Here is a 24,295-nt window from a genome sequence, read left to right as displayed (position 1 = left end):
ATTCCGATTCCATCCTCACCAAGCACGTTCTTTCGCCTGCAGCTTCAGTCTAGAGCCTGAGCGAGCCGAGCTGCGGATGCCAGGGGCTGGGTGGACTCCGCAGCTAAACTCCTATTGTAAAACACACACCTGCTTCTACCGCGGATGTACACATGGTTTGCCAGGTTGTGCGCGTCTTCCCAAGGGATCTGGGGACCAGATTCCAGCTCCTGCCATTGGGAGGCACGGTAAGAGCCCGTAGGGGACACAATTCTGAGCACCGCAGATACCGAGGTCCCCGCTGCGCTCCAGTCTGTCAACAGAGGCTTCAGGACCGCGGAGTCCTTTCAAACGCCCGCCAGTCCCAGGCCAATCACTGCGCAGATTCTTCCGGGATCGTCGCCAATCATCGGCCGTTGCGTCTTGCGAGTAAAGAGGGGTAAGTGAAGCTTCGGGCCCGTCCATCTTTCTTGAAGGCAAGAAGCCTCTCTTCTACTTCCCAGACATCCCGCCTTGCCCACCAGAAAAAGCATCCGAAGCAGGTTTATTTAAGGGCAAGTGGGACGATGAGGCCAGAGGAGTCAGAAAGGCTCCATATTTGATATGGTCAAAGAATGGCGCCCTTAAGAGCAGCCTGTGACAATTGAAGCTAGGTGGTCGCCATATTTTCTGAAGGCACCTTCCGGGTCCCTTAACCCGGGTGTCTATGTCCAAGCGGCCATGAAGTGAATAAACACTGAGGAATTATATTTGTCCCTATCAGAATCCTCGAATCCCTAGCAGCCAGTCCCTGCTAATTCGGTTGCCTCGGCTGCGTTCGGACGCCACGGCTGGGCGGGGCCGCCCTTCCTGTGGACAACGACAGCTGAGGCCGGGAGCGGGGAGACGGCGGCCCCAGGGACCTGGCGGCCGCCGATCGGGGCTGCAAGGCCCCATGGCGCCGCCCCCAGCCCCGCTCCTGGCGCGGAAGCCTGGGGAGACCCGGCCTGGTTGCAGGAAGCCCGGGGCTGTGAGCTTCGCGGACGTGGCCGTGTACTTCTCCCCGGAGGAGTGGGGCTGTCTGCGGCCCGCGCAGAGGGCTCTGTACCGGGACGTGATGCGGGAGACCTACGGCCACCTGGGCGCGCTCGGTGAGAGCCCCGGGTCCGAGCCCCCTCCTCCTTTACTGGGTTCACAGGGGAGATGATGTGGAAGGGCCGAGAGAACTGTGAGCCCTAACCCCGCACTCTTGCGCCAACACCAGCAGCCACCTCCCGTTCCCAGGGCTTCAGGTACCCCCTCGGGAGTGTTTTCACCCGCATCCACTTCATTCAGGCAGCAGCACTGCACCCCGGTCCAGGTTGAGTATAAGCTCCGAGGGGGTGCCCTCAGCCTGGAGGGGAATGCCAACTCCCCACGATGGCCTCTCAGGCCCGTGCTGTGATCCCTGTTCTCTCCCAGGATTCCCAGGCCCCAAACCAGCCCTCATCTCTTGGATGGAACAGGAGACTGAGGCTTGGAGCCCCGCCGCCCAGGATCCTGAGAAGGGGGAAAGACTGGGAGGAGCTCGGAGAGGTGAGGGATAGTCCCGGGTCCCCCCCCCCCCCCCCCACTTGATTTTCCAAGGCTTCCTGTCTAGCAGAGTTTCCTTTCAGGCCCCCACTTCCAGCATCCTTAAAGAAATTCAACTGTGTTGGGTACTAGAGGAGTAAAGAAGGCAGACCTGGTACAAAGTTTTCAGAACATAGGACAGCGGTCCTGTGGGGACTGGGAGCCCAGTCCAACACGCTTGTGCTTCCAGATTTCTCTCATTCTCTCTCTCTCTCTTTTTTTTCTTTTTTTTTGAGAGGGAGTCTCACTCTGTAGCCCAGGCTGAAGTGCAGTGGTGCTATCTCGGCTCATGGCAACCTCCGTCCCCTGGGTTCAAACGATTCTCCCACCTCAGCCTCCAGAGTAGCTGGAATTACAGGCACACGCCACCACGAGCAACTAATTTTGGTATTTTTAGTACAGACGGGGTTTCATCATGTTGGTCAGGGTGGTCTCGAACTCCTGATCTCCTGTGACCTGCCCGCCTCGGCCTCCCAAAGTGCTGGGATTAAAGGCCTGAGCCACTGTGCCAGGCCAGCTCATTCTCTCTCTTTCAGGAATAACTAAAACTCCCCAAGATTGGAAGTGCCTTCAGGTCTACCTTTCACATTCCTCAAGTGAGGCAAAGTGGCACGAGAAAAAATACCCAGTCATTGACAAGTTGGCTTTTCTCCCTTCACCATCCCCCAGTAGAGTGACCTTGAGCAAATGTTTCCTTATCTATAAAAGAGTCTTACCTTACAAAAAATGGAGAAACCACACTAATAATAGCCACTGCTTGGCCAGGTGCGGTGGGTCATGCCTGTAATCCCAGCACTTTGGGAGGCTGAGGCGGGTGAATCACCTGAGGTCAGGAGTTCAAGTGCAGCTTGGCCAACATGGTGAAACCCTGTCTTTACTAAAAATACAAAAATTAGCTGGGCGTGGTGGTGAGCTCCTGTAATCCCAGCTACTTGGGAGGCTGAGGCAGGAGAATCACTTGAACCTGGGAGGTGGAGGTTGCAGTGAGCTGAGATCTTTCCACTTCACTCCAGCCTGGGTGACAGAGTGAGACTCTGTCTCAAAAATAAATAAATAAATAAATAAATAAATAAATAAATAAATAAATGCCCCTGCTTCCTGAGCACTTACTAAGTGCTTAACATGCATCTACTAAGCTAACCCAGCAATGCTGTGAAGTGAAAAGCCGTTATTATTCCAATTTGATGCATAAGGAACCAAGGCTCAGATAAGTCACTTTCAGGAGATCGAATCCTGTTTACCTTGTTCTAAAGCCTGTGTGTTAATCACTGGACAGAACTTCTCTGGCACTGCCTTAAGTGAAAAGCATTCTATAACCTGAGACAGTCTGTGCAGAAGTGTTTGGTTTTTTTTTTTTTTTTTTTTTTTTTTGAGACGGAGTCTCGCTCTGTCACCCAGGCTGGAGTGCAGTGGCCGGATCTCAGCTCACTGCAAGCTCCGCCTCCCGGGTTCACGCCATTCTCCTGCCTCAGCCTCCCGAGTAGCTGGGACTACAGGGGCTCGCCACCTCGCCCGGCTAAGTTTTTTTTTTTGTATTTTTAGTAGAGACGGGGTTTCACCGTGTTAGCCAGGATGGTCTCGATCTCCTGACCTCGTGATCCGCCCGTCTCGGCCTCCCAAAGTGCTGGGATTACAGGCTTGAGCCACCGCGCCCGGCCCAGAAGTGTTTGTAAGTGTAACTTAATTCCGGTTTCCCAGGAGATGCCCCAAACAGGAAGGAAGAGGAACCCGAGGAAGTTCCAAGAGCCAAAGGGCCTAGAAAGGCTCCTGTGAAGGAGAGTCCTGAAGTGCTGGTGGAATGCAACCCTGACCCAGCTATCAGCGTGGCCCCGGCACGGGCACAGCCACCCAAAAATGCTGCCTGGGACCCGACCACAGGAGCACAGCCCCCGGCACCCATGCCCAGCGTGGATGCTCAGGCCGGCCAGCGGCGCCATGTGTGCACGGACTGCGGCCGCCGCTTCACCTATCCCTCGCTGCTGGTCAGCCACAGGCGCATGCACTCGGGGGAGCGGCCCTTCCCCTGCCCCGAGTGTGGCATGCGCTTCAAGAGGAAGTTCGCAGTGGAAGCGCACCAGTGGATCCACCGCTCCTGCTCTGGGGGGCGGCGGGGCCGGAGGCCTGGGATCCGGGCTGTGCCTCGGGCCCCCGTCCGAGGTGACCGGGACCCGCCTGTGCTCTTCCGGCACTACCCAGACATCTTCGAGGAGTGCAGCTGAGCAGCACCGCAGGCTGGAGTTGAGCCTGACCTTGGCACGAAGGACTGACGGAGCCCTGAGGTGGGCCACTGAGTCGGGGACTCCGAAACTGAAATTCATGCCCTGGACTTTCCTCAAGGATCCCTCAAGTTTCCAACTTGTAAAAAGAAAAGTGCCTGTAAAGATTCGAATAGATTAGACTTGCCACCCCTCTCCCCAGTCTTTTGTAAAAAAAGAAAAAAAAAAAAAAAAAAAGAAGAGAGTGAGATCCTGGACTCATTTCAAAGTGTTATCTGAAGATCAGGTGCAACAGAGACCTTTCCCCCATCTGAGGAACTAGCCACTCCTTATCTACTTCAAATGCAGACGCTGAGGGGGGACCAAGACCTGGGGAGGGGACCTACATGGAGGGCGTTGTCAAGCCCTGGCTAATTGTCATCAGCAGGGGACCCAGATACTGGAGTGGATGGGAATAGAATAAATGCAGGTGGCACAAGTCCAGCCTTTGTTGGGAGGCCAAGGTGGGAGGATCGCTTGAGGCCAGGAGTTCAGACCAGCCTGAGCAACATTGTGAAATCCTATCTCTAGGGAAAAAAAAATGAACCAGGCGTAGTGGCACATTGTGCCTGTGGTCCCAGCCACTTGGGAGGCTGAGGCAGGAAGACTGCTTGAGCCCAGGAGTTCAAGGCTACAGTAAGCTATGATTGTGCCACTGTACTACAGCCTGGGCAACAGAGTAAGACTTCATTTCTTTTTTTTTTTTTTTTTTTTGAGACAGGGTCTCACTTTGTCACCCAGAGTGGAGTACAGTGGTGCCATCTCAGCTCACTGCAACCTCTGCCTCCGGGGTTCAAGCAATTCTCCTGCCTCAGCCTTCTGAGTAGCTGGGATTACAGGTGCGTGCCATATGCCACTGCGCCTGGTCAAGACTCCATTTCTTAAAAGAAAAAAAAAAAAAAAAGCTGGCGTGGTGGCTCATGCCTGTCATCCTAGCACTTTGGGAGGCCGAGGTGGGCAGATCACCTGAGGTCAGGAGTTCAAGACCAGCCTGGCCAACATGGTGAAACCCCATCTCTACTAAAATACAAAAATTAGCTGGGCATGATGGTGGGTGCCTGTAATCCTAGCTACTCAGGAGGCTGAGATGGGAGAATTGCTTGAACCCGGGAGTTGGTGGTTGCAGTGAGCCGAGATTGCGCCACTGCACTCCAGCCTGGGCAGCTGAGTGAGATTCCATCTCAAAAAAACAAAACAAAACAAAACAAAAACTAGTCTCTGCAACTTCCCCCAGGCACAGCCGGTAAGACACGTGACCTCCCTGAGTCTCAGTGCCTCCTCTGTAAAATGAGGATGAATAATATCTACCTGAAAGGGTTACCGTGGAGGCTGACATTTTAACAAGATGTATAATATAGTAATTGTGCAATATACATTTGTTGAAAAAGTGAATTACTGTGGATGGTCTACACTTTAGAAAGTGTAAAGAGGCCTGCCAAGGAGCCAGGGCATGGATATCAATAACCATATTTGCAGATAAGTAAACTGAGACTCAGAGAGATGACGTGGTACTCTCAAGGTTTCACGGCCATATGGCAGCATGGCTGGAAATGAAAACAGAGCCCAGATGTCTCTACCACTTCCTCTGAGAAGTCAGATTTTGACAGAAAACGGGCTGGGAACTTAGGATGCGGGTCCCAGCCCAGCCTGGTCGGGGGAGTGTGAGCAGAAAACTGAGAGTCCCAGCAAGTGCCCCTTTTCTTGTCCTTTCCTTTTCTCTGTCCTTCTCTTTTCCTGAGATAGAGTATCACTCTGTCACCCAGGCTGGAGTGCAGTGGTGTTAACATGGCTCTCTATAGCCTTGACCTCCTGGGTTCAAGCGATCCTCCCACCTTGGCCTCCCAAAGTGCTGGGATTACAGGTGTGAGGCACCTCACCTGGCCAGTTTTTACTTAGAAGGCACAGTCAGGCTGGGTGTGGTGGCTCACGCCTGTAATCCCAACACTTTGGGAGGCCGAGATGGGAGGATCTCTTGAGCTCAGGCATTTGAGACCAGTTTGGACAACATAGTGAGGCCCCCATCTCTACAAAAACAAAAATCAGCCAGGTGTAGTGGCACGTGCCTATAGCCTCAGCTACTTAAGAGGCTATGGCAGGAGGATCACTTGAGCCAGGGAGACTGAGGCTGCAGTGACCCATGATTGCGCCACTGCACTCCAACGTGGGCGACAGAGTGAGACTCTGTCTCAAAACAAACAGAAAAAAAAAAGAAGGGCAATTGGCAGTTAGTGACTGTGTGTTGACTGCCTTCTGTTGAAGGGACTGTGCTAGGTAATAAGAGAATTCCAAGGTGAGGAAAGCTGACCCCATTCATTCATTCATTCAGTCATTCATTCAGCAAACACCCTCTTCAGGCTTCTGTGGGTTTTTGTGCTGGGCTCCAGTGATACAGCTGTGTCAGGGCCCACATTCAATGTGGGAAGAGAGTAACTGGAGCTATGACAGAGGAAGCCCAGAGGCACCACCTCACCCAGGCTGGTTGGTGATATGCCAAGAAATGCTCCTGGGAGGAGATGGCTGTGCTTCCCATAGCCTACAAATTGGTGTTAAGGGAGATTTTCAGGCAGAGGAAACAGCAAAGAAATCTTGCTTTATGGAACAAAAGACACTTTGGGAGGCTGAGGCAGGCGGATCACTTGAGGTCAGGAGTTCAAGACCAGCCCAGCCAACATGGTGAAACCCTGTCTCTACTAAAAATACAAAAATTATCTGGGCATGGTGGTGGGCACCTATAATCCCACCTACTCGGGAGGCTGAGGCAGGAGAACCGCTTGAAACCAGGAGGCGGAGGTTGCAGTGAGCTGAGATCGGGCCACTGCACTGCAGCCTGGGCAACAGAGTGAGACACTCTGTCTCAAAAAGAAAACAAAGCAAAACAAAAAAACAAAGAATGGGAGACAGATGCAGCCGAGAATTGGGGTCAAATATGGGAGGGCCACAGATTCCAGCAGAGGAGCTTGAGATCCATTCTGTAGCACTGAGGAGCCACAGAAAGTTCTTGAGCAAGTGCAGTGCTGTTTGCCAGGTGCCATCAGAAAATATCTTTGCAAAGCAATGTGGGTGTGACCTGGTTGGGGGACAGAGCTAGACACTAGAGATCTGTTGGGCATTTTTTCCTAAGTGAGGGTCATCAGGAGCTGGGACCAAGGTGGTGACCTCGGAATTAGGAAGAAAGACACTCATGAGAGCCTTCTGACATAGAATCTGCAGCTCAGTGACTGACAATATGAGCCAGTAAGACTCAGAGGTTCCAGTATGGAGAGCCGGAGCCAGGGGGCTCCGGTGCCCACCAAGGGGCTATCAAGGTGAAGGCCAAGGGTGACCCATTCTGGGGAGCAGTGGGGCCAAGGAGAAGGTGCAGCTGGAGAGAGGAGGCCCTGCCAGTGAGGGAAGAGCAGAACCAGGCGAAGTGTGTCAAGCAGGGTTCAGAGGCTTGGGGCTGGGGTTGGGGACAGTAGGGGGTAGAGACGTTTCCAAAGAGAGGAAACAGCAAGTGGGATGCTCCAAGCTAGGGATGAGTTCCCTCAAGGTGCAGAAAGGACATCTGTGGCTGTGCAGAGACACCAAGTGGAGAAGATTGACAGATGGGCTTAGGGAGAGGGAGGAGCTTCCATAAGGCTCTCGCTTCCCATGATGCTAAGTTTCTTTACTTTCTTCTCTTTCTAACCCCTGACCCCACACCACATCTTCTTTCTTTCTGATAGGGTCTTGCTCTGTTTTCTGGGCTGGAGTGCAACGGTGCAATCATGGCTCACTGCAGGCTTGATCTCCCAGGCTCAAGTCATCCTCCCACTTCAGCCTCCCAAGTAGCTAGGACTACAGGTGCACACCACCGCACTCAGCTAATTTTTTTTCCAGACAGGGTCTCACTGTGTTGCCCAGGCTGGTCTCAAACTCCTGGGCTCAAGAAGTCCTCCTGCCTCGGCCTCCCAAAGTGCTGGGATTACAGGTGTGAGCCACCGCACCCGGCTCCATGATTCTCAGTATGTTGGGACATCACTAGGTTGTCTTTGTTTTTGTTTTGTGGTCAAATATACATAATATAAAATTTATTGGCCAGGCATGGTGGCTCACACCTGTAATCCCAGCACTTTGGGAGGCTGAGGTGGGCGGATCATGAGGTCAGGAGATCGAGACTACCCTGGCAAACACATGGTAAAACCCTGTCTCTACTAAAAATACAAAAAAAATAGCCGAGTGTGGTGGCGGGTGCCTGTAGTCTCAGCTACTTGGGAGGCTGAGGCAGGACAATCGCTTGAACCTGGGAGGCGGAGCTTGCAGTGAGCTGAGATCGCACCACTGCACTCCAGCCTGGGCGACTGAGTGAGACTCCATCTCAAAAAAAAAATATATCTTTTAGACTATTTTTGAGTATACAGTACAGTTCAGTGGCAAAATGTGTAATAGTACTGTTGTAGAACCATCACAGCCCTTCATCTCCAATTTTTTTTTCTTTCTGAGACAGAGGAGTCTTACTCTGTCACCTAGGCTGGAATACAGTGTTGGCATCTCAGCTCACTGCAACCTCTGCCTCCTGGGTTCAAGCAATTCTCCTGCCTCAGCCTCCTGAGTAGCTGGGATTACAGGCGCTCGCCACCATGCCCAGCTAATTTTTTGCATTTTTAGTAGAGACAAGGTTTCACCATGTAGGCCAGGCTAGTCTCCATCTCCTGACCTTGTGATCCACCTGCCTCGGCCTCCCAAAGTGCTGGGATTACAGGCGTGAGATACTGTCTGGCCCGGAAAGATTTTTTAAATGTGAAAAAATTATTTTAGAGATGGGGTCTCACTGTCGCCCAGGCTGGAGTGCAATGGCATGATCGTAGCTCACTGCAGCCTCAAACACCTGGGCTCAGGCAATCCTCCTGCCTCAGCCTCCCAAAGCACTAGGACTACAGACATGTGGTACAGACATGCGCTACCGTGCCAGGCGGACTACATTTCTTTTTTTTTTTTTTTTTTTGAGACGGAGTCTCGCTCTGTCACCCAGGTGGGAGTGCAGTGGCCGGATCTCAGCTCACTGCAAGCTCCGCCTCCCGGGTTCACGCCATTCTCCTGCCTCAGCCTCCCGAGTAGCTGGGACTACAGGCGCCCGCCACCTCGCCCGGCTAGTTTTTCGATTTTTTAGTAGAGACGGGGTTTCACCGGGTTCGCCAGGATGGTCTCGATCTCCTGACCTTGTGATCCGCCCGTCTCGGCCTCCCAAAGTGCTGGGATTACAGGCTTGAGCCACCGCACCTGGCCTACATTTCTTTATTGAAGGCTGCCCTGAACCTTAAATTTGCCAAAGGGGACCGTCAAGGGGAATAGAGAATGCTGCTTTTTCTTTCCCCCATAGAGCGTTTCATGGGAATACTGTTCTGCAGAATACACCCTGAGAATGCTGAAGCCAGACATAATTTTTTTTTTTTTCCCAAGACAGAGTCTTGCTCTGTCACCCAGGCTGGAGTGCAGTGGCACGATCTTGGCTCACTGCAACCTCTGCCTCCCAGATTTAAGCAATTATCCTGCCTCAGCCTTCAGAGTAGCTGGGATTACAAACGCACACCACCACGCCCAGCTAAGTTTTGTATTTTTAGTAGAGACGGGGTTTCTATTAAACCCCATCACTGCACTCATGGCTAACACACAGTGAAACACACGGTTAGCCAGAGTGCAGTGTTGGCCAGGCTGGTCTTGAACTCCTGACCTTGATCCACCCACCTCAGTCTCCCAAAGTGCTGGGATTACAGGCATGAGCCACAGCACCTGACCCAAGGAGGAACATAATTAAGATCATGAAGCTGAGTCAGTGGCAGAAGTAGACCTGGAACCCAAATCTCCTATTTCCCAGGCACTGCCCTTCCTGTTTACAGTACACCAGGCTGCAGTGACAGATGGACGGCAAAGGCAAAAGGCTGGAGCCCCACAGGGCAGCTAGGAGGCCCCCGGCCTAACTCAGCAAGGGCCTGAGCAAGAGCGGATAGTGGTGAGAGATGCTACAGGGAACCGTTTGTGAAATGCCTGTCACCCATCCCGGACAATTTCATACACTTCCTAGATACCTGAACGACCCCCCATTACATGACCTCTAAACAACCTTCTTACTTATGTTTAGTACTTACCATCATCTGTCATTTATATTTTTCTTCTTTACATTTATTTATTTATTTATTTAGAGACTGAATTTCACTCTTGTTGCCCAGGCTGAAGTACAATGGCACAATCTCGGCTCACTGCAACCTCCGCCTCCCAGGTTCAAGCAATCCTCCTGTCTCAGCCTCCTGAGTGGCTGGGATAACAGGTGCATGCCACAATGTCCAAAAAAAATTTTCGTATTTTTTGTATAGACGGGGTTTCATCATATTCCTCAGGCTGGTCTCAAACTCCCAACCTCAGGTGATCCACTGGCCTCGGCCTCCCAAAGTGCTGGGATTACAGGTGTGACCCACTGTGACTGGCCTTATTTATTATTATTGTTTTTTGAGATGGAGTCTCACTCTGTGGCCCAGGCTGGAGTGCAGTGTGCAATCTCTGCTCACTGCAACCTCTGCCTCCCAGGGTCAAGCGATTCTCCTGCCTCAGTGTCCTGAGTAGCTGGTACTACAGACACATGACACCATGCCCATCTAATTTTTGTATTTTTAGTAGAGACAGGGTTTCATCATGTTGGTCAGGCTGGTCTCAAACTCCTGACCTCAAGTTATCTGCCTGCCTCGGCCTCTCAAAGTGTATATTTATCCTCTTTACATTTATGTGGCAGTGTGGTAACCTACCCTAAAATCCTACCTCTCTAGTTGATGAGGTTTTGCCTTCAATAATTTGAGGCATTCCAGCCTGGCTTCTGGGGTCAGTAAGCTGAGATCGCACCATTGCACTCTGGGCTGGGGGACAAGAGCAAGACTCCTTCTCAAGAGTAGAGAGTAGCCGGGCGCGGTGGCTCAAGCCTGTAATCCCAGCACTTTGGGAGGCCGAGACGGGCGGATCACGAGGTCAGGAGATTGAGACCATCCTGGCTAACACGGTGAAACCCCGTCTCTACTAAAAAATACAAAAAAAAACTAGCCGGGCGAGGTGGCGGGCGCCTGTAGTCCCGGCTACTCCGGAGGCTGAGGCAGGAGAATGGCGGGAACCCAGGAGGCAGAGCTTGCAGTGAGCTGAGATCCGGCCACTGCACTCCAGCCTGGGTGACAGAGCGAAACTCCGTCTCAAAAAAATAAAATAAAATAAAATAAAATAAAAAAATAAGAGTAGAGAGTAGAGGCCAGGTGCAGTGGCTTATGCTTGTAATCCCAGCACTCTGGGAGGCCCAGGCAGGTGGATCTCCTGAGGTCAGGAGCTCGAGACCAGCTTCGCCAACATGGTGAAACCCTGTCTCTACTAAAGATACAAAAAATTAGCCGGGCATGGCGGCAGGTGCCGTATTCCCAGCTACTCAAGAGGCTGAGGCAGAAGAATCGCTTGAACCCGGGAGGCAGAGGTTGCAGTGAGTCAAGATCGCGCCATTGCACTCCAGCCTGGACAACAAGAGCTAAACTCTGTCTCAAAAAAAAGAAAAAGAAAAAAAAAGAAAAAAAGAGAGCGAGAGAGTGTAGAGTGGAATAGAATAGAATCGAAAAAATTAAAAATAAAATAAATAAAACACAATAATAAAATAAAGACTGGGTCACTGAGTGGGCCTCCTCGAAGGGCCTCCTCTAAGGGACTGGGAAGGGGACGTCAAGCCCTTGGTCGAGAATCTTGGACCGGTTTCCCCTCCCCTGCAGCCCTTGCTGACAACTGCCTGAGCCCAGGTCGAAGCGGCTGCATCCATCTTAACTACGGCAAGAGGCGCTGCCAAGGCCGCCTGAGAGGAACAGCAAGAGGAGACGTTTCCAGCAGGAACAAACCAGGTCAGCAACACCAGATCGATATTCAAGCTATTCAATGCCTTTCTCTAAAATGAAGAGAAGCTGGACTATCGACAGCCATCTCTTCTAAGAGGGCCTTCATTTTTCTGGACTCTGGAACCACTGAGTTGCTCGCTGTCCTCTCTAGTCCCCACACGAAGCTACTTCCGGTCGTCGAGGCGTCCGTGGAGCCCCCTGCACCCCACTCCCAGGGCAAATTCCCAGTGTCCCTCCAGGAGCCGCCCAGTCACTGGCCACGCTCATGGCTCCAAGCCAATGTACCTGGGGAGGCGGAAGGGACGAAGACTGGGAGAGTCCGCGGGCCGAGAGCTCTGCGGAAACGGCCGACTGCCTCTTCCTGGCACAGTGGCGGTGTCTGCGGTATAGGGATGTTTGCGTCCTGATCCGGGATGCGATGCCGCGACCTGCGGCCTCCTAGATGCGCTCAGCGGCGCCCGCCCCACCCGGATCCCCGAAAAGGGAAAGAAGTGGCTCTCCTCACTTATGGGGCAGGTTAACCCGTTTCTTGAGATCCCCGCCAGATCACCATCCCTCCAGGCTCCTCCACAGGGCCTCCCCCGGACCTCCTGTAAAACGTTCACAGCCTGGTATACTGATATATTCTGAGTTAAAAACAGAGAAATTGTAGTTTCAGACGGAGCAATCCGACCTGTTTCTTCTGCATGCAGCATGCCAGAAACCTTACTCTGGGGGAATATCCTTCTGTACCAGGGCAAGAAAACAGCCTTCAGAGGCCACAAGGGACCAGAATAAACATACGTAACAAAGTAGTCTGTATGTTGCACCTACTTGACACCCCCCCATACATATTCTAGCTACTCACTGCCCTAGCTAAATTTTCTTTGTCCTGTCATTTATTTTTTTCCTTTTATTACTTCTTTCTTCTGAGAGGGAGTCTCGCTCTGTAGCCCAGGCTGGAGTGCAGTGGCAGGATCTCAGCTCACTACAACCTCTGCCTGCCAGGTTCAGGCTATTCTACCTCAGCCTCCTAAGTAGGTGGGACTACAGGCACGGGCCACCACGCCTGGCTAATTTTTGTATTTTCAGTAGAGATGGGGTTTCACCATGTTGGCCAGGATGGTCTCGATCTCTTGACCACTCATGATCCGCCCGCCTCGGCCTCCCAAAGTGTCGGGATTACAGGTGTGAGCCACCGGGCTGGCCCTCTTTTCTTTTTTTTCAAACGAAGTCTCTCTCCCACCCAGGCTGGAGTGTAGTGGCGTGATCTCGGCTCACTGCCACCTCTGCCTCCCAGGTTCAAGTGAGTCTCCTGCCTCAGCCTCCCGAGTAGCCGGGATTACAGGCACCCACCACCCCCTCGCCCCCAGCTAACCTTTTTAAAATTATTATTAGTAAGCACGGGGTTTCCTGACCTCAAGTGATCCACCCACCTTGGCCTCCCAAAGTGATGGGATTACAGGCATGAGCCACCACATCTGCCCACTTAAATTTTATTGTTCTTTGTCTAAGAAACATAAAAGCACCTGGCTTTGGGCACTTTTTCTGACTTCCCTCTCTTGTGAAGATCCCCATGTACATGTAAAACTAATACAATTTGTATAATTTTCTCGTTTGTCCACTGTCAATTCATTTTTTCTTATTTTACTTTATTATTTATTTATTTATTTATTTTTGAAGATAGGGTTTCACTAACTTGCCCAGGCTGATCTCATACTCCTGGGCTCAAGGGATCCTCCTGCCTTTGCCTCCCAGTAGCTAGGATTACAAGCGATTCTCAATCTGGGCCTAGATTCAACTAAAGAGCCCACTAAGAGCTAAAAGGCGGTTAGAGGCGACTCTTACTCCCATACACAGTAAGGGAGGAGACCACCCCTCATACTGTCTTATGCCCAATTTCTGCCTCCAAAGAATGAAGAAGTAAAAACTAAAAGGCAGAAATGAAATCCATAAGCAGACAGCCCGGCGCCAGACCCTGGGCCTGGTAGTTAAAGATCGACCCCTGACCTAATCGGTTATGTTATCTATAGATTATAGACATTGTATAGAAAAGCACTGTGAAAATCCCTGTCCTGTTCTGTTCCATTCTAATTACCAGTGCATGCAGCCCCCAGTCCTGTACCCACTGCTTGCTCAATTGATCATGACCTTCTCACGGGGACCCCCTTAGAGTTGTGAGCCCTTAAAAGGGACAGGAATTGCTCACTCGGGGAGCTTGGTTTTTGATACCTGAGTCTTGCTGATGCTCCTGGCCGAATAAAGCCCTTCCTTCTGGGCCAGGCGCGGTGGCTCAAGCCTGTAATCCCAGCACTTTGGGAGGCTGAGATGGGCGGATCACGAGGTCAGGAGATCGAGACCATCCTGGCGAACACGGGGTTTAGTAGAAACCCCATCTCTACTAAAAAATACAAAAAAACTAGCTGGGTGAGGTGGCGGGTGCCTGTAGTCTCAGCTACTGGGGAGGCTGAGGCAGGAGAATGGCGTAAACCCGGGAGGCGGAGCTTGCAGTGAGCTGAGATCCAGCCACTGCATTCCAGCCTGGCGACAGAGCAAGACTCCGTCTCAAAAAAAAAAAAAAAATAATAATAATAAAAGCCCTTCCTTCTTTAACTTAGTGTCTGAGGGGTTTTGTCTGCAGCTCATCCTGCTACATTTCTTGGTTCCCTGATCCCCCTTTGAGTTGTGAGCCCTTAAAAGGGACAGGAATTGCACACTCGGGGAACTTGGTTTTTGAGATGTGAGTCTTGCTGATGCTCCCGGCCGAATAAAGCCCTTCCTTCTTCAACTCGGTGTCTGAGGGGTTTTGTCTGCAGCTCCTCCTGCTACAACAGGACATGTATGAAGTCAAATGGAGCACAGAATAGGTCATCAGGAAGTGAGAGGGTGGTCTGGGGGAGAGTTGGCAACATTTACTGAGATAAAGACCCCAGGGGAAGCAGTTTGGGGCAAGAAAGGGATGAGTTGGGCTTGAGCAGAGGAGCCTTGGGCCATCCGCCCAGCGGCAGGATGTGAGGGGAGCTGAGAGCCCGGCTGCAGCTAGAGGGAGACCGGCGACTGGGAGACGTCCTGCACAGTAAATGGGAGAGGCTCCTAGAAGAGAGGACCCTCTGACTTTCTCAACCTTACCCTACTCTCCCCACTGCCTCTGCCATCAGGAAGATTCCAGAATTTCAGGCTCCAAGAAGCCTACAAGAGAGGAGGTTCTCCTGTATCCACTCCTTTTTCTTTGTTTCTTTCTTTTCTATTTTTGAGTCGGAGTTTCGCTCTGTCGCCCAGGCTGGAGTGCCGTGGCGCAATCTTGGCCCACTGCAAACTCCGCCTTCCGCGTTCAAGCGATTCTCCTGCCTCAGCCTCCCCAGTTACTTGGATTATTTAGTCGAGACGGGGTTTCACCATGTTGGTGAGGCTGGTCTCGAAGTCCTGACCTCAGTTCCTCCGGCCTCGGCCTCCCAAACTGCTGATTACAAGCGTGAGCCACTGCGCCACGCCCACTCCATTGGTTTTTACACTCAACATTAGGAAGAGACTGCTGTCGCCCTGTTTCAGAGATAACAAGGACAAAACGAGAGAGTGATGAGCTGGAGACCAATTATAAAACGGTCTAGAGACGAAAACTAATGCCTGAGTTCAGTAAGGCCGAGAGGCCAGCTCCCTCCCAGGAGGCGCTTTCTTGTTCTTGCAGACCCGGGCGGAGCTCTCTGCTGCACCGCCTCGCTGGGCCGGGGACTAAACAAACGCGACTAGTTTTCAAGGCCGGCCCCTGTAGTCACCGTGGCCATTTTGGATGAGGGTACGGAGAGAACGCCGCCTGTACATACCGGGGGCGTTGTCTTGGGCACGATTGCGTAGGGGCAAAGGTCAAGTACCCGCACCGCCGCCATTTTTTATGAGGGCATATTCCATTTCTGATTATACACCCGCTGCCATCGGCACCGTTAGTTTCCATGCTCTCTAGTGCGCCCTCGGGGGGCCCTAGAGACCTTCCTCCTTCCCTTGGGCCTAGCCGCGTAGGCTTTCTCGGACGCAGGAGGTTCCGAAGGCCCAAGCCAGGCCAACGGGAGGCAGCCGATCCGTAGTCGGGTTGACAGTCACCATGGTGCCGCCTCTGGCCCCGCTCCCTCCCCGGGACCCAAATGGGGCCGGACCCGAGTGGAGGGAGCCAGGGATTGTGAGCTTCGCGGACGTGGCCGTGTACTTCTGCCGGGAGGAGTGGGGCTGCTTGCGACCCGCGCAGAGGGCCCTGTACCGGGACGTGATGCGGGAGACCTACGGCCACCTGAGCGCGCTCGGTGAGAGCCCCACCTGCTCACCTGGGCCCTGCGCCCCCACAGGCCCTGCCGCGCTTCTGGGAGCTGCGCGTGGAGTTGGGGACCCCGGGGCCGGGCAGGCGGCTTCCCCTCAGTGTGGGGTTTGCGTTCTTCTCCCCTAGGAATCGGAGGCAACAAGCCAGCTCTCATCTCCTGGGTGGAGGAGGAGGCCGAACTGTGGGGCCCCGCTGCCCGGGATCCGGAGACGAAATGTCCGACAGAAACAGACCCAGGTGGAGTATAGGGTGCTACTTCTCTGTTCCTGTCCCATCCCGGTATCCTCTGCCACCTGCAGCTACCTGCTTAGCAGTTTCCTCTCTCAACTGCCTTCTCAACTGCGACCAGGAGGCTGAGCCCCTGCCTGGCTCCCGGATGCAGTCTAGAAAGGAGCAGTGATGGGGTTCTGGCCCTGCCATAACCCGCCCCTGAGTCCTCACCTCTGTGTGGTCACTACACTCTTGGGGCTTTTTTTGGTGTTTTTGTTTTAGAGACAGGGTCTCGCTCTGTTGCCTAGGCTGAGTGCAGTGGCAGCCTCATAGCTCACTGTAGCCTGGAACTCCCAGGCTCAAGCAGTCCTCCCGCCTGGGCCTCCAGAGCAGCTAAGACTGTACAGGTGGTCACCACGAAGCCTGGGTAATTTTTTTTTTTTTTTTTAAAGACAAAGTTTTGCTCTATTGCCCAGGCTGGAGTGCAGTGGCGCCATCTGAGCTCACTGCAACCTTCCCCTCCCAGTTTCAAGTAATTATTCTGCCTCAGCCTCCCAAGTAGCTGGGATTACAGGTGCCCACCACCACGCCTCGGTAATTTTTAATTTTTATTTTATTTATTTTGTGACGGAGTCTTGATCTGTCGCCCAGGCTGGAGTGCTGTGGCGCGATATAGGCTCACTGCAAGCTCCGCCTCCTGGGTTCACGCCATTCTCCAGCCTCAGCCTCCCGAGTAGCTGGGACTATAGGCACCCGCCACTACGCCCGGCTAATTTTGTTTTTGTATTTTTAGTAGAGACGGGGTTTCACTATGTCACCCAGGCTGGTCTCGATCTCCTGACCTTGTGATCCGTCCGCCTCGGCCTCCTAAAGTGCTGGGATTACAGGCATGAGCCATGGCGCCCGGCCAATTTTTTGTATTTTTAGTAGAGACAGGGTTTCACTATGTCACCCAGGCTGGTCTAGAACTCCTGGGGTCAAGTGGTCCGCCTGCCTCGGACTCCCAAAGTGACCCACTGCGCCTGGCCTAATTTTTAAAAATTGTCATGTAATATATTTTAGAGACGGGGTCCTGGGTCTTGGTGTGTTGCCCAGGCTGGTCCTGAAATCCTAGACTGATGCTCCTTCTCTGCCTCCGAAAGCGCTGGGATTACCGCCTTGAGCCCCCACGCCCAGTCTCTTAAGCTCTGTTGACTCTACCTCCACCTCAGGACCCACCCCTGCCGTTCACCTGCAGGCTGGTTCCTCTCTCCCCGCCCGCCCCCCTTTTTTTCCTTCATTTCTTGCCCTCAGCCTTTGCGGAGTGTCCAGCCCCACTGAAATTGGCCATGCCCACCTGGTTCTGCCTTTCTTGGTGCTGTTCCTGATGCCTGGAACATCCTCAGGTGTCCGCTCCTCCTTCTGGATCAGGCCCAGATGTTCATGTCATCTCTGCCTTTCCCCCGCAGTGACATTTCCCCAGCCCCAAGGCCGAGTGGACTGTTCCTTCCCTCCCTCCCGGCTCTGTCTGGCTCAGCAGCCGAGGAACAGGTGTCACTCCTCCATCTCCCAGGGGCAGCCGGGGGTCCAGCAGGCCTGTCCCTGCCCACGCGGGCTGTGGGATTCAAGGACCAGGATGAGCTGAGCCTGAACTGTCCCGTCTTTATCTCCTAGCAGATTCCAGAAACAAGGAAGAGGAAAGACAAAGGGAAGGGATGGAAGCCCTGGAGAAGCCTGTCCCTGTGGCCACCGGGTCTCCTGGACTGAAGGCTCCCCAAGCCCCCTTGGCCGGGCCCCCTTATGGTTGGGAGCAGCCGTCCAAGGCACCGCACCGAGGACGCCCCTCGCTCTGTGCCCACCCCCCTGTCCCCCGAGCGGACCAGCGTCACGGCTGCTACGTGTGCGGGAAGAGCTTCGCCTGGCGCTCCACACTGGTGGAGCACGTCTACAGCCACACTGGCGAGAAACCCTTCCACTGCACTGACTGCGGCAAGGGTTTCGGCCACGCTTCCTCCCTGAGCAAACACCGGGCCATCCATCGCGGGGAGCGGCCTCACCGCTGTCCCGAGTGTGGCCGGGCCTTCACGCAGCGCTCAGCACTGACTTCGCACCTGCGCGTCCACACCGGTGAGAAGCCCTATGGCTGCGCCGACTGTGGCCGCCGCTTCAGCCAGAGCTCTGCCCTCTACCAGCACCGGCGTGTGCACAGCGGCGAGACCCCCTTCGCCTGCCCGGACTGTGGCCGCGCCTTCGCCTACCCCTCGGACCTACGGCGCCACGTGCGCACCCACACCGGCGAGAAGCCCTACCAGTGCCCGGACTGCGGGCGCTGCTTCCGCCAGAGCTCAGAGATGGCAGCCCACAGGCGCACCCACAGCGGCGAGAAGCCCTACCCCTGCCCGCAGTGTGGCCGCCGCTTCGGCCAGAAATCAGCAGTGGCCAAGCACCAGTGGGTTCATAGGCCCGGGGCCAGGGGCCACAGGGGCCGGGTCACTGGGGGTCTGCCTGTGACCCTGACCCCTGGCCCTGGAGATCTGGAACCGCCCGTGGGCTTCCAGCTGTACCCAGAGATATTCCAGGAGTGTGGGTGACGGCCTTAAAAGTGACTATCTAGACATTACAGAGGCCCGAGATGGGCTCAGGGGCCCGAACCTCTGCGGCGGCCTGCAGGGAGGTCCCAGAATCTACAAGACCTGGCCCCGGGGTGCGGACAGTCTGATCTTGGACCCTCAGCAGCCTCCTCTGCCAGCACCTTGCTCTCAACTGCCCAGGGGTCTCCAAGGCCCCTTTTACTGAGGCAGGGCTGAGGTGAGAACCCCCAGACCTACATAAGGGGAACCAAAAGGTGTTTCTCAGCCCAGAGATGCTAAAAGCACTGAGGTAGAGGAGAACCTTGTTTTACCCATTGTTTTTTTAAAAAAATTTTAAATTATTTTTTATTCTTGTGACCCTCCCAGAACACAATACTCATTGTCTTTTTATTTATTTATTTATTTATTTATTTATTTATTTATTTATTTTTGAGACAGCTTCCTGGCCTGTCACCCAGGCTGGAGTGCAGTGGTGTGAACAGGGCTAACTGTAGCGTCAACCTGCTGTGCTCAAGGAATCCTCTCCCCTTAGCCTTCCAAATATCTGAGACTACAGGCGGGCAACACTACGCCCAGCTAAGTTTTAAATTTTACATAGAGATGAGGTTCTCACTGTTGTCCAGGCTGGTCTCAAACTCCTTGGCTGAAGCAATCCTGCCATCTCGGGCTCCCAAACTGCTGGGATTACAGGCGTGAGCCACCACCATGCCTGGCTTCCATTGTGTGTGTGTGTGTGTGTGTGTGTGTGAGATGGGGTTTTGCTCTTGTTGCCCAGGCTGGAGTGCAGTAGCGCAATCTCAGCTCACTGAAACCTCCACCTCCAGAGTTCAAGCGATTCTCCTGCCTCAGCGTCCCAAGTAGCTGGGACTACAGGCACTCACCACCTCCACTGTCTTTTTACTGCCCAAGTTAAAATCCTGTGACTCTACTGGATCTGGCCTGCAGTTGTCATATTTATTGACCTGAGCCCAGGCAGTGTTTTTAAGTGATATGAGTTAGTGGTGAAGATTGAAGAGGATATTTTGCACCCAAATACAGGTTTTCTGGCGTCTTTTGAAAAATCCAAAGATTTGGCAACTCCACCTAGGCTCCCACAAAACCACAGTTGTTGGAAGCTGAGCCAGAACTCACAATTCACCGTGGCCCGGCCACCCATCCCCACCACTCTCATGGGCTCCTGACCAAGCACCACGTGCCATTCATCATGGCTTGCTTTTAGTGTTTTTGGTGTTTATCTTAAAGTACAGCAAAGAAGAAAGGAAAGTATTTCTTAGACCCATGTCTCTGTCCAAACAGTCCTTTCCATCTGGCATTTCCCGTTCATTTATATGACTTGCTGAGCTCCTAAGGTCATTTGAGTTTGCAAACAGTGGTCTGTAGCACTCAGGTTTTCTGGAGTTGGAGAGAAAGGATGGCAGGAGAGAAGTCAAAGTCGGCTTTGTTTTAGATCTTTGCTTGTATTGCATTTTATGGTTTACAAAGTACTGTCTCCTCCATTGACTCATTGCACCTTCATAAGTGCTGAGAGAAGCCCCTTGGTTGAAGAGGGCAGCCTGGTCAGGAAGAGGCAGTCAGGACTGCCTTTCATCCCAAACCAAGGGGTGTGACCGCCATCAGCCAAAAGGCAGTTCCTGTTTTTGAATGGGAAGGTTTTGAGAGCTCCCTCCAGTCTTCTTTGGGCCTCCCTGAGACGGCCACGTGCCTCAGGCCTTCTTAACCCTCCTAGACCCTGCCAGGAGGGCCTCATCACAGTTTTGAACTGGAAGAGATCTTCACTTTCCCAGGCTTTTGCAGTTGGGGGCACTGAGGCCAAGGAGGGCTAAGCAGCCTGTCCAGGATCACACAGAGACCCCAGGGTTCTTAGTTGACTGCTGACTTTCCCCGTCACTCCTGAGACCTTCACTGGTGTCTCAGCCAGGGTTCTGCAGGCATCTGCCTCTCCCTGTGATAACACTCAGCCCTGACCTGAACGAGGTCAGACTAGCCCAGCATCAGTGAAGCCCACGTACCAGATGAGTTCTGACAAAGCAGCCATGTGACAGACCAGGTCAACTCAGAATCCAGGCAACGAGGAGAGTCCCAAGGCACACAGACCTTGCATTTTTCCTCTGTACCATCATGGGCAGGGGTGGGTAGACCAGGAACACCAGGTGTTAGGTTTGTAACCAGGGATGACTACCCATCTGTATCCGCAAGCTCTGCAGAGAATCCATCTACCACTAATTCCTTTGTGGGCAGAGTCTAGCCATGGGCAGCCGCTGCCCTGCTCCTGGTCAGGATATCTCCCCGAGGAGAGCAAGGGCCTGTGATCTCTGCTGGCCTGTGCCCCCTTGCCTGTCACCCAGCTCAGCCCTGTGTCTGGCCTACCCAGGGAGGAAGAAACCAGATTTATCAACCTGGAAGGAGGTAGAAGTTTTGGAGACAAGACACTGTTTAGGTGTCAAGTGAAGTAATGAACTGACTTTATTCCAACCTCATCTCCAATCCGACCCCACCAAAATCTCTCTCTCCTTCAGCTTTTCTGGGGCAGGTTGACTCGTGTACCATCTTTTTTTTTTTTTTTTTTTGAGACGGAGTCTCGCTCTGTAGCCCAGGCTGGAGTGCAGTGGCCGGATCTCAGCTCACTGCAAGCTCCGCCTCCCGGGTTCACGCCATTCTCCGGCCTCAGCCTCCCAAGTAGCTGGGACTACAGGCGCCCGCCACCTCGCCCGGCTAGTTTTTTGTATTTCTTAGTAGAGACGGGGTTTCACCGTGTTATCCAGGATGGTCTCGATCTCCTGACCTCGTGATCCACCCGTCTCGGCCTCCCAAAGTGCTGGGATTACAGGCTTGAGCCACCGCGCCCGGCCGACTCATGTACCATCTTATCACAGGGGCATATTGGGGTCAGAAGAGGCACCTTGGCAGTAGGAGATACCTTTGTACCAGGTTTTTTGTTTTTTGTTTTTTGTTTTGAGATGGAGTCTCTCTCTGATGCCCAGGCTGGAGTGCAGTGGCACGATCTCGGCTCACTGCAACTTCTGCCTCCTGGGTTCAAGTGATTCTCCTGTCTTGGCCTCCTGAGTAGCTAGGATTACAGGCGTGTGCCACCACACCCGACTAATTTTTGTATTTTTAGTAGAGACAGGGTTTCAGCATGTTGACCAGGCTGGTCTTGAACTCCTGACCCCAAGTGATCTGCCTGCCTTGACCTCCCAAAGTGCTAGGATTACAGGCATGGGCCACCGCGCCCTGCTATTTTTTGTATTTTTAGTAGAGATGGGGTTCCACTATGTTGGTCAGGCTGGTCTACATTTCCTGACCTCACGTGATCCTCCCGCCTCAGCCTTCCAAAGTGCTGGCATTACAGGTGTGAGCCACTGCGCCCGGCTTTTGTACCAGGTTTTAATTCCCCATGTACAACCCAGTTCCCTCCCCTACCCCTCAGCACAGCCTTGGGGAGGCCCAGCTTGCAACACCAGTTCTCAGCCCAGACTGACAGCCAGATCTGGGCCCTCCGCTTGCCAATTAAAGGTGCCATGATTATTAGCTGGAGGTCTCTGAGTGCTTTGAAGTTTGTAAAGTTATTTAGGCCCTAGAAACCAGACCTGACTCCTCTGCTTCCTGCCTTCATGACCCAACTTTCCAGCATCTCATCAATTTTTTTTTAGTGTCCTGAAACCCTTCAGCCTCAGCCCCACCCCATTCTCAGCTCCTCATTTCTTTTTTTTCTTTTCTTTTCTTTTTTTTTTTGAGACAGGGTTTCACTCTTGTTGCCCAGGCTGGAGTACAATGGCATGATCTCGGCTCACTGCATCCTCTGCCTCCCGGGTTCAAGCAATTCTCCTGCCTCAGCCTCCTGAGTAACTAGGATGTGCCACCACACCTGGCTAATTTTGTATTTTTTGTTGGGAGCAAACTTCCCAAAATCTGGCCATAAACTGGCCCCAAGACTGGACATAAACAAAATCTCTGCATCACTGTAACATGTTCATAACAGCCCTAACGCCTGTACTGGAAGGTTGTGGGTTTATGGGAATGAGGGCAAGGAACACCTGGCCCACCCAGGTCAGAAAACCACTTAAAGGCATTCTTAAGCCACAAACAATCACATGAGCGATCTGTGCCTTAAGGCCGTGTTCCTGCTGCAGTTAACTAGCCCAACCTATTCCTTTAATTTGGCCCATCCCTTGGTTTCCCATAAGGGATACTTTCAGTTAATTTAATATTTATAGAAACAATACTAATGACTGGTTTGCTGTTAATAAATACGTGGGTAAATCTCTCTCTGGGGCTCTCAGCTCTGAAGGTTGTGAGACCCCTGATTTCCCACTTCACACTTCTATATTTCTGTGTGTGTGTCTTTAATTCCTCTAGTGCTGCTGGGTTAGGGTCTCCCCAACCGAGCTGGTCTCGGCAAGTGGCATCCATCGTGGGGGCTCGAATCCAGGTCGAAGGGTCGCCGGAGCAACAGTTGGAACAGAAAACCAGCTGGAGGACACCCGAGTACTCTTAAAGCAATCCCCCTGGTGAGTAAGAAGGGGATCTCGGAAGCATCAGGGTAACAATGGGACAGGTATGGGGTCTGGTTCATTTCACCTTGGAGCTTTTTCACACTGATAATGAGGAGGAACTAGTATAGCGAAGTAACGCAGGAGGTTACAGAGCATGTTTATTTACCAGCTAAAGCTAAAGTGGCAAAGGAAGGAGAGGTTCATCCCTACCCTTCTGTGCCCCCTCCTTATTATTTTGAAGAAAATGACCCTCCAGATCTTTCTTTTCTGGAGTACACTGGGCGAAAAGTAGTCGCCCCAGTGACTGTTCAAGCAGTGCCTCAAGCGACCGCTCTTAGTTCTATTCAGGCAGGAATTCAGCAAGCTAGACTAGAGGGTGATTTGGAGGCTTGGCAATTCCCTGTTAGAACACCCCCCAGGTCAACAGGGAAATATTATAGCTACATTTGAGCCTTTTCCTTTTAAATTCAGGAAAGCACATTTAGTTGATTATATCAAGGCCTGTGATGGTATCGGAGGTAATCTGCATAAAGCTACTTTGTTGGCACAGGTTATGGCAGGACTGAGAGTGGATAAAGGAAATACTCCATTTCCAGGAGCTTGTTTTTTTTTTTTTTTTTTTTTTTTTTGAGACGGAGTCTCGCTTTGTCGCCCAGGCTGGAGTGCAGTGGCGCGATCTCGGCTCACTGCAAGCTCCGCCTCCTGGGTTTACGCCATTCTCCTGCCTCAGCCTCCTGAGTAGCTGGGACTACAGGCGCCCGCCACCGCGCCCGGCTAATTTTTTTTGTATTTTTAGTAGAGACGGGGTTTCACCGTGGTCTCGATCTCCTGACCTTGTGATCCGCCCGCCTCGGCCTCCCAAAGTGCTGGGATTACAGGCGTGAGCCACCGCGCCCGGCCCAGGAGCTTGTTTTAACTGTGGGAAGCATGGTCATACTAAAAAAGAATGTAGAAAAAATCAGCGAGTCAGGCTGCCAGATAGGCGAAAAAAGAAAACTGTTGAGCCTGAAATATGACCAAAATGTAAAAAAGGAAAACACTGGGCTAG

General features: G+C 52.7%; 1 protein-coding gene across 1 annotated transcript; it reads left to right on the top strand.

Annotated features, from left to right (window-relative positions):
- Positions 1 to 239: 239 nt before the first annotated feature.
- Positions 240 to 23,078, top strand: LOC105482921 (zinc finger protein 135). Its single transcript, XM_071083687.1, has 8 exons — positions 240 to 1,109; positions 1,420 to 1,533; positions 3,268 to 3,786; positions 11,570 to 11,695; positions 11,841 to 12,073; positions 15,675 to 15,960; positions 16,101 to 16,211; positions 17,838 to 23,078. The coding sequence occupies exons 1-8, from the start codon at positions 914 to 916 to the stop codon at positions 18,752 to 18,754; spliced, it is 2,502 nt and encodes an 833-aa protein (XP_070939788.1). The 5' UTR covers positions 240 to 913; the 3' UTR covers positions 18,755 to 23,078.
- The last annotated feature ends 1,217 nt before the right edge of the window (positions 23,079 to 24,295 follow it).

Source organism: Macaca nemestrina, chromosome 18 (assembly GCF_043159975.1).
Source record: "Macaca nemestrina isolate mMacNem1 chromosome 18, mMacNem.hap1, whole genome shotgun sequence".
Classification (NCBI taxonomy): Eukaryota; Metazoa; Chordata; class Mammalia; order Primates; family Cercopithecidae; genus Macaca; species Macaca nemestrina.
This window is presented reverse-complemented; position numbering and strand designations above follow the sequence as displayed.

Bases quoted from the DNA above. Each gene is read 5' to 3' on its own strand.
- LOC105482921 (XM_071083687.1), top strand. From the start codon at position 914: ATGGCGCCGCCCCCAGCCCCGCTCCTGGCGCGGAAGCCTGGGGAGACC. The intron at 1,110-1,419 runs GTGAGAGCCCCG...GTTCTCTCCCAG, and splicing joins CGGCCACCTGGGCGCGCTCG to GATTCCCAGGCCCCAAACCA. The intron at 16,212-17,837 runs GTGGAGTATAGG...TTTATCTCCTAG, and splicing joins TCCGACAGAAACAGACCCAG to CAGATTCCAGAAACAAGGAA.